At 46.1% G+C, this 10,437-nt stretch overlaps 1 protein-coding gene across 1 annotated transcript in view; it reads left to right on the forward strand.

The window, feature by feature from the left end:
• Positions 1-8,922, forward strand: part of MAPKAPK2 (MAPK activated protein kinase 2) — a 95,035-nt gene extending 86,113 nt beyond the window's left edge. The window contains exon 10 of the mRNA XM_073587261.1: positions 6,267-8,922. Within this exon, the coding sequence (XP_073443362.1) occupies positions 6,267-6,401 (135 nt within the window). The 3' untranslated portion in view covers positions 6,402-8,922. The remainder of the gene's footprint in view (positions 1-6,266) is intronic.
• Positions 8,923-10,437: the final 1,515 nt, after the last annotated feature.

The raw sequence follows: 10,437 nt of genomic DNA on the forward strand, positions 1-10,437 counted from the left end.
GTTTTTAGGCTGAAGGGATGGGGGGGGTGGTATATTTTCCTCTTTAAAGGGGGATTTCTAATGTAAAATTGCACATTTTAATTAATAGATGTTGGAAGAATAGGAAGTTCCTCAGTTGGATGTGTTAAAAATAAATGTTTCTGCGCTGAGATCTTATAAATGTGCCCCTGCTGTGTCCGACCATGCAGAGCTCCAGAACTTTATGGTCGTGCCGTGCCACATCTTCTGGCCAGCGAAGGAAGCATATGTGAGTATCCTGCCCACACAGCAGAGGCTCACTGTTGTTTCTGTGAGGTAACACATATCATTGGCTGTTTTTATCACAAGAGAGAGTGTTCGAGTCTTCAGCCCTCTGAGCTCAACCTAAGCCCCTGCTGTGTGGTCAGTATGCTATCTTATGCTTCTCCCACCCTTTAGGAGGAGCTCTGGTATGTGCCGACCATGAAATGGAGCTGTTCCTACATGGTCAGACATCACAAATAAGATATAAATGTGCACCTGCTATGTACTGAGATTATCTCAGCACAGGAACATTTTTTCTCTTTCCCCCATGACAGCACCACGGAGAGAGAGGGATCTACCCTCAGGGACAGGAAACCTACAGATGAAAAAGGCGGTACCTCTCTTCTACATCAGTTGGTTTCCTGTCCCTGACTGGGAACCTACAGCACATACCTGTCAAGTCGTGGCAGGATTCCGGGGACCGATCCAGTCCGTTGATGGGCAGCGGGGCTCCCTGCCTCGGCTGGGTCGAGTCCTTGAACAGGCTCCCCCCCCCCCCCCCAAAACACCACCACCGGGGTCGGCAGGCCTTGAGGGTGAGTGCGGAGAGGCAGTGAAAAAGCCAGGAGAAGTCTGCCGATCCCAAAAAAGGAAAAAAAAAAAGAGCAAAAAAAAAAGGGGCTACCTCCTGCAGTATAATGACGGCAGTCACTACAGGAGAGCCCTGCCGAGCCGGACAAAGCAGCCTGTGTAGGTGGTGGCGGTCACCGAGGGCCACAGGTCAGACTGCCACACCTTGGAGCGGGGGAGGCGGCGGCTGGAGCCGCGAGGCGGGCAGGCCTCTGCAGCGCAGAGCCGGGGCGGCGGCCACCGGAGCCGCGAGTACAGGACACGCCGGGAGGGCTCGGGAGACCGGCGCAGGACGCCGGTAGGATGGGCGTGCGCGTGCCATTATAGCTCCCTTAAAAAAAAAAAAAAGGGAGGCACGGTGCACCGCTGGGTAATCTCGCGGTGCGCACACGCGGGACTTCCTGCGGGGCGCCGGGATCCTTGGGAAGGGGGCAGCGGCGGCAAATTTAAAAAAAAAAAAAAAAAAAGGGAAATGAGGTTTAAAAAGCCACACTGAAGGAGAAGGAAGCGGTCACCATGAGTGGGAAACCGCAGAGGGAGAAGGAGACACGGCGGTGGTCCCCGAAGCAGGGACCACAGCAAACGCAGTAACCGCACCAGCACCTACAGCGCCAACGTGACTCTTCCCAGCAGCGCAGCGGTCATACGGGATCGCGGCGCAGCCAAAGCTCCATCATGGTGGCACAGCCAGAAGTGGATTCAGCAGTGGAGATAATCCCTACGCCCGAGACGGTATCGGTCGTTCCACAGGAGGGTGAGTGATCTCCGTGAATGCCCGCTCGTTAATTTGCGATTATTAATTTTTCATTTGCAGGGGCGTAAATGCACTACCAAATCTATACAAAAGGTATGTGCTATATGCATGGAGGACCTACCCCCTACATGGGAGAAAAAGCTCTGTGCGGCTTGCATAGAGCAGCCAATACAGAAGGAATCCCCGAGGTTTGCTTTAGACCTCAAAACATTAATAAAAACCCAGGTCGAAGACTCCCTTAAGGGCGCCAGAACCTCAAAGAAGAAACGCCGGTCCAGGCATAGATCCCCAGAGTCGAGCGTCAGTGAGTCTGGAAGTGAACTATCCGACTCAAGTAATTCATCATCCTCCCAGTCCTCTTCATCATCCTCAGAATGGGGACGCAGCTGCCTTCCCATTGAGGAGACGGACTCCCTCATCAAGCGAGAGTGGAAAAAGCCAGACAAAAAAAGTCCTCCTAACACCAAAGAGAAAATAGCCCTTTGACGACCCGGCCTGCTCCTTATGGAGCAAAGCACCTAAATTTAGATGTAGCGGTCGCAAAAGCTTCTAAAAAAATTTGCCCTGCCCTTTGAAGACATGGGTACCCTGAAGGACCCAATGGATAAAAAAGCTGAAACTTAAAAAAAAAAAAAAAACGCTTGGGAAGCAGCAGGAGGGGGGCTAAAGCCAGCCATAGCAGCCACGTGTACGGCGCGTGCCCTGATGGTCTGGCTGGACCATTTAGATTCTCAGATAAAGGGGAAAGTCCCGAGAGAAACAATACAGAGATCAGTTTTGGTAATGAAGGGAGCAGCAGCTTTTCTGGTGGATGCGTCGGTAGACTCAACCAGGCTGGCAGCCAGGACAGTGGCCTTCTCAAATGCCGCAAGACGCGCCTTATGGCTGAAATGCTGGCCAGGAGATTTGCAGACAAAAGCCAAATTGTGCGCAATCCCGTGTGAGGGGGAATTCTTATTTGGCCCAATGCTGGACGACATCTTAGACAAAGCAGGGGACAAGAAGAAATCCTTTCCCGGGTCCCCAGCCAGTCATACAAACGGCCTTTTCGGAACAGAAGGTTTATGTGGCGGAAGCCCCCAAAAGGGAACAAAGGAGGATGGGAGGATAGAAGGAACAAAAATAAAGGCTTTATGTTTAACAACCCCCCCCCCCCCCCCCCCCCGACAACAAGAAGCCACAATGAAGGTACTCCTCGGGTCGGGGGACAATTATCCTACTTTCTCCAGGCCTGGGAAAAAATATCCACGAGTTCATGGATACTAAACATAATAAAGGAAGGTCTGAGGCTAAAATTCATTACCCTCCCAAACGATTCTCTTGTGATAATGCCCCAAAGGATATCACACGAGCAGCTGGCTCTGCAACAAGAAATAACGAATCTAAGAGAAAAACGTGTTACAAGAAGTCCCCTACCAAGACCGGGACAAAGGCTTCTACTCCCCTCTCTTCCTTCACAAGAAGCCAGACGGATCGTACAGGGCGATCCTAAATCTAAAAAGGCTGAACAAATTCCTAGAAATTCAGCACTTCAAAATGGAGGCAATAAAATCTTGTATAAAAATCTTGCTTCATGGCCGTATTAGACTTAAGAGACGCATATTACCATGTGCCTATTCACAGAGACCACAGGAAATACCTCAGGGTGGCGGTGACAATCCAGAGGGAGATAAAACATTATCAGTTCAGAGCCCTCCCCTTGGGGCTAGCCATTGCTCCAAGGGTATTTACAAAGGTAATGTCAGAGGTAATGGCCCACATAAGAGAGCAAAACATTCTGATAGTCCCATACCTGGACGATCTCTTTAATAGGGGTCACCTTTCATCACTGGAAACAACAATCTGACATGGTCATGAGGTCTCTACTGAGTCTAGGGTGGATGCTGAACTTGCCCAAGTCCAGACTCGTACCAAGTCAGGTGCAGGAGTACTTGGGGATAACACTGGACTCAATCGAACAGAAATGTTATCTTCCGCAGGCGAAGGTTCAAAAAATAGCACAAATGGCGTCACAAATGATAGCTTCCCCAAACACTACCCTGAGAAAAGCAATGTCACTATTGGGGTCAATGACAGCCTGCATGCCAGCAGTTCAGTGGGCACAGAGCCATACTCGAGACTTACAGTGGGAAATATTAGACGCAGACGTTTCCCTACACGGGAATTTAGACATGCAGTTAAACATCTCACCAGAGACAATACATTCCTTAACATGGTGTACAGTTCCAGCCAACCTAGCCAAGGGGGTTCCTTGGGCATTGCCTGCGACAAAGATCCTAACTATGGACGCAAGCCCCTGGGGGTGGGGTGCACATCTAGGCAACAAGGTGGCACACGGGCCCTGGACCCAGGGAAGAGAGTCCGCTTCCTCAAATATGAAGGAGCTGCTGGCAGTAAAACTAGATCTCATTCATTTTCTAGATTCACTTCGTTCCCATCACACAAGGGTCTTCTCAGGCAACCATGTAGTGGTAGCATATCTAAACCACCAGGGTGGCACCAGATCTCGACCACTGATGGATGTAACAAAGTCCATCTTCCACCGGCAGAACACAATCTAGAATCCCTGACAGCCCTTCACATAAAAGGTTCAGAAAATCGAACAACGGACTTTTTAAGCAGGACACGTCTAAAACAGGGGGAGTGGGGAACTAAGCCAGTTAGTCTTCAACCAGATCGTGAAACTCTGGGGCCGGCCAGAAATAGACTTATTTGCGAACAATCAGAACCGGAAGTTGGAAACCTTCTGCTCAATCGATCCCCGGGGGGGCCCAGTAGCTCTAGACGCTTTCACGATACCCTGGGATTATCATCTGGCCTACGCTTTCCCCCCCAATATCTCTCATCCCCTTAGTACTGAGGAAAATACGGGGAGACAAGGTGACGGTAGTGGTTATAGCGCCCTTCTGGCCACGGAGAATATGGTTCTCCTGGCTGAGAAGAATGTCCGTAATGGATCACTGGGTTCTACCAGAAACTCCAGACCTGCTATCCCAGGGACCAGTGTATCACTCCCACATAAAAAACTTACACATGATAGCTTGGCTTTTGAGAGGGAGCTCCTAAGTAACAAGGGCTTCTCGTCAAACTTGGTAACCACGCTACTACAAAGCAGAAAGCCAGTAACCACTAAAGCATATGGCAAAGTGTGGAAAAAATTCATGTCAGTGTCAGACTCCGACCCAACGGGCGAAATCCCGATAGACAAGATTCTGGAATTCCTGCAGAGGGGGGTTGGAAAAGGGGTTAGCTACCAGCACCTTTAAAAGTACAGGTGGCGGCCTTGGGAGCTTTGTATAACCATGACCTAGCCAAAAATAGATGGGTTATGAGATTCATTAGAGCCTCAAGTAGATCCAGGCCAATCCCCCCCCCCCCCGGGATCTAAACCTAGTGCTAAACGCACTAGCCAAATCTTCCTTCGAACCCCTAGCGGAGGCTTCCTTAAAAATATTGTCCCTTAAGACCTCCCTCCTCAGCGTTCAGCCTTAGTGATCTACAAACTTTGTCTGCCCACTCACCCTTCATGCAAGTTCTGGATGATAGGGTAATTCTTAGAACCGACCCAGCATATCTCCCCAAGGTGTCTTCACAGTTTCATAGGACCCAGGAAGTCTCCCTACCCTCCTTCTGTCCCAATCCCAAGAACAAAACAGAAGAGGTACTACACACTTTAGATGTAAAAAGATGCCTGGTCCAATATTTGACAACCACGAGGGATTTTAGGAAGGAGAGGGCTCTGTTTGTCTGTTTTCAGGGTCCTCGGGTCAAAAAGCATCGAAGAACACACTGGCGAGGTGGATAAGAGAGGCCATCACCCTATCCTACTCCTCTTGTGGGGTGATCATCCCAGAGGACGTAAGGGCCCACTCAACCAGGGCAGTGGCATCATCCTGGGCGAAGAAAGCCGGCGCTTCAATAGACCTGATATGTAGAGCTGCCGCTTGGTCTTCCCCCCTCTACATTTTTCAAACATTACCGTCTAGACTTAACCTCCTCTTCAGATCTCACCTTTGGGTAAAGGGTTCTGGAGGCGGTGGTCCCTCCCTAGATGTACAATCTTTCTAATGCTCTCCGTGGTGCCGTCATGGGGGAAAGAGAAAATCGTAGTTACTTACAGATAACGGTATTTCTCTGATCCCATGACGGCACCCATACATCCCCTCCCTTTCACACACACAGGTGTGAGTTAGTTAGCTTTAGTACTTAGCCACACGGTGCCTCTATTAAGCTTAATTTGATTGATTTTGGATTTCATAACTATTAGAGTTGCAGTTGAAAGTTCTGTGTAATGCTCTGTAAACCAACTGTGGGAGAGAGGTACCGCCTCTTTCATCTGTAGGTTTCCTGTCCCTGAGGGCGGATCCCTCTCTCTCCTTGGTGCCGTCATGGGATCCGAGAAATACCGTTATCGGTAAGTAACTACGATTTTTTTTTTAACACATCCTATTATGGTACTTATTTTTATTCCAAGATCTGTAAATTTAAAGGTACTTTACTTAGAGATTGTACCATGAGTAATGTTTGGTTGAAAATCTGATCCTTTGATTTCTTTCTACTGATGATTTGCCAATCAGAAATTTACATCACTTAGTGTAACACATTCACATATTCTCTCTATTTTCGTTCTGGTATGACGTTCCACCAATTTTCATTGCAGGAAGAGATGACTAGTGCTTTGGCCACAATGAGGGTCGATTATGAACAGATTAAGATAAAGAAAATTGAAGATGCCTCCAACCCACTTCTCCAGAAGAGGCGGAAGAAGATCACCCCTCATGTTGCCACTCATTGAGCAAACGCCTTGTCTCACTCTGCTCTAGAACTGTTGGTGCCACTTACACCGGCTCAGTGTTAGCTGTAAATGTGGTTTATAAGTGCCACTGTAATAATAGGGGAGAGGGCTGCAAGTCTACTGGATTGACGCCCGACATGGGAAACCTCACGGTTTTCCGCCTTGCTACTCCATTTTTAGTCTGGAAGTTTTTTTTTTTTTTTCTTTTTTTTTTTTTTATTTTTCTTTTCTGTTTTTAGAGAATATTCACAGTATATTTTATATATATATATAAATATAAGTATTTTTCAATGGCAAAAGTGTTAAGCGACTGTTTTTGGAGACGAGGAGGAGTCTTTTGGCCTTAACAATAAGAAGTAATATGTACTTTGGGTCTCATACTAAGAGGAGGTGATCATTATTTTATTTTAATTTTTTTTCCTGTGGGCAGTGGTACTGGGAATGTGCATCTCTGCAGAGTTTCTTCAGAGTACTGTTGCTTAGTAAAGGTGTCGGGCAGAGCTGCTTGGCCACTGTGCGTATTTAGAAGCATTTTTTACAATTTGCCAGGTAGATTGCGTCTTGTTCCATACCCTGCTCTGACCTGTGATAAAGTACTATATACGGCATATTTTTTTTTTTTTTCTTGATCTCTCTATCACTTTGCCATGAAATCTCACCCCATCGTGTGTTTTAAGTGTGTAAATACATTGGAGCAAATTTTAATTTTGAAAACTATCACTGTATGTCTTTTTTCAATACCAAATGTGTTTTACTTGTTTATCGGCTTTAGCTATGTGTTCAGTGCCTGTATCTTCATCACATTGCCTTAAATGCAACAATATACAGACCTTAAAGGGGTTGTCCAGTGAAAGCAAGTTATCACCTATCCATACGAGGATGGGTGATAACTAGTGATGAGCGGACGTGTTATCCGCTCATGCTCGTGTGCTAACCAAGTGACTTCAGCATGCTTGAATAATATGTTCGAGTCCCCGTGACTTCGTGTCGCGGCCGTTCATCAGCCTCAACACATGCAAGAATTGCCTGTTGGTTAATTAATCCCTGCGTGTGTTGCGTCTGCCGAACAGCCGTGAGACATGCAGGCGCAGGTAAACTTGACATATTCGAGCACACTGAAGTCACTCGGTTAGCACACGAGCATGCGTGGATAACGCCTTACCCAAGCACATTCACTCATCACTAGTGATAACTTATTGACCGGTGGGGGTCCAACTGCTGGGATCAACACTTTGGCCGGGGTCACACTTGCGAGTGCAATGCGAGAATTTCACGTGAGTCTCTCGCCTCAATACCCGGCACTGCAGCCAGCACTTGGGACCGAAGTGTGCGACTGCATGTCTTTCTATGCAGCTGAACGCTCCGGTCTGAACCGCCGGCGACAGTGCCGGGTATTGAGGCGAGAAGCGTGAGTTTCTCGCTTTGCACTCTCATGTGTGATCCCTGCTTTATCGGTAGAATGGTGCACTTTAATCCCTGACTAAGCACTTTTATTTACCATTCTCTATGGGCCTACTGGTGAAATCCTAGCTCAGCAGCCCCATAGGGAATGAATGGAGCTGCAGTTGGCCATGCACATTGCTGCTCATTCTAACCTGGAAAAGTGCCCTGTTCTGCCAATAGTTGCATGTCTCACCGGTTGGACACCCACCCATCAATGTTATCAGCCTTCCCGGAGCTGGGTGATACCTTATTTTCACGAGGGTGCCCCTGATTAATGAAATGGGGTTTTTTTTGGTGTGTGTATGGGCTACACAGATACATCCAGCCAATCATGGTCTTGCAGCTACAATTTGCCATGGTAATTATGATGTAAGAAAATATATTTCGCCTGAAGCATCTTTTGAAGAAATTACTTTTTTTTTTTTTTTTTTTTTTCTTCCAACATTAAGGGTGGAGAACTCCAAATATATTTTGACTCCTTTACTTACCTGTGCCAGCCAAGACATTGGTGCCTCTTCTCACTAATTAATTTCGTGGCACTAGTGCAGTCCTCTATTCAATTTCTAATCATATGAATGGAGATACTGCGCATAGTAAATGGACTAATAATTTTTGGAAGACCCTGGTAACACTTTTTTCCCAATGTTTATTTTTCATGAAAATGCCAAAATTAGGTGTTGACAAAAGCATATTGTTCCAAACGTCTCATAACGGTAGCGAAATATCCTGAGACTCGCAAAAATCAAAGCATATTGTTCCAATCGTCTCATAACGGTAGCGAAATATCCTGAGACTCGCAAAAATCAATGTCTGTTATCCATCTTCACCATTCACATCTGATGGACTGTTATATGAACTGTATGTGTGGAGTAACTGAAGGGGGGTTATGGGGTAAGCTGTGTTACATTTTTGTAATTCCATCCTTGCTCTAGTGTGTTCTGCAAATTTAATTTTCCTGCTCTGTGTGAGCTCCAGATTTTCACTGTTCTCTTGAAAGCAATATCTTTTTTGAAATTGTTGTAAAATTATAATTTTGTATGATCAAGTTGTTTTACTAAACAATTTTAATATTTGGAAACCCTGAGTGTTCAGTACTTTGTTTCCGTGTGTGTAGATTTTAATATATGGAAGTTTTTTTTTTTTTTTCTCCAGTAAGAGACCGTAAGCACTAACACATACCGTGGTGGTAGATGGTCATCCCCCCCCAGGTTGCAATCTAAATACCTGACATTACACAGTGTCTTAGGTTGTCAGTAAATATTAGTTTACGGAAGGGGCAGAAACTGTATGTTCTCCCTATGTTTGCATGGGTTTCTACCAAACTCCTTGTGGGTGTTGCCCTCAGTTTGATTTGAATGAAAGTCTTTTTAACCCTATCTGAGAGCAGTATAATGTTGGGGCAGAGACCCTGATTCCAGCAATGTATCATTTATTGGGCTGCTTGCTGCAGTTTTGACAAATTACGTTTTTGCCATCTGTAAATCTATCAGTTCTTTGAATGCAGAGCTCTGTATATCCCCATCCACACCACTGATTGGCTGTTGTGTACACTGTGTATAGGCGGAAAGCGGCCAATCTGTGATTTAGGTTTGGCTGTACTACATGATAGCAGGGTTACTAGTCTTCTAGTGATAATGGCTAATGATAAAACGGGACTCATTAAAGTGGTGGGATACCGTGAAACTGCTGTAGTCGACTATGCTACCAACTTCCCCCTGCAGACATTTTTTATATCTTCTATGTGAAGTAATGAAAGATCAATCTAACGGTATGGTGAGTGAATTGGTGAATTTCTCTCTAAGGGCAGAGACACACTGCCGTACTTTTCTTCCGAGAATCTCATTGTAAAACTCGCACTGGCTGTCTGCTCTCCTGACCTGAGCTTGACAGCTGCATAGTAATCCATCTTGCTGTCCTGCTCATTTCAGGAGTAGAGTTGAGCGACCTTGGTCAGGTCGGGTTTCGTGAAACCTGACAAACAAAATTTGAGTCGGATGAAACTGGTCTGACTACTGCAAAAAAAGTCGGAGTTTCGTCCGAAACCCGACCCCAATGCAAGTCAATGGGGAATAAAAGTCGGCATTGAGTGAATGAATGTCATCTGCTCAATGCCGACTTTTATTTCCCATTGACTTGCATTGGGGTCGGGTTTCGGACAAAACTGTGTTTTTTGTTTTTTTTTTTTTTGTTTTTTTTTGTTTTGTTTTTTTCCCTAGTCGGACCAGTTTCATCCGACTCAAATTTTGTTTCAGTCGGGTTTCACGAAACCCGATCCGACCAAAGTCGCTCAACTCTAGTCAGGAGAGGTGCCGGCCAGTCCGTTCAGTGCGATGCGATTATCGCAGGAGAAATACGCCAGTGTGTCTCTGGTCATGTACATGTGTGATGTGAACATTGTGATCCTTCCCAATTCAGCCCTTTTACGTAACCTCTTTGATTTGGTGATGGGTAGCAGTCCCTAGCATCAAAACTTCTGAAACTTATCCTTTAACATGACAAAACTTAGTTTACAAAAAAAAATAAATTTTAGTTTTTGTTTAGCATTTTCCGTACATGTAACATATATGTCGAGTGCCGATGTATGGAGCGAGCC

Source organism: Dendrobates tinctorius, unplaced genomic scaffold, assembly GCF_039654945.1.
Source record: "Dendrobates tinctorius isolate UK_male_01 unplaced genomic scaffold, ASM3965494v1 ptg000098l, whole genome shotgun sequence".
NCBI lineage: Eukaryota > Metazoa > Chordata > Amphibia > Anura > Dendrobatidae > Dendrobates > Dendrobates tinctorius.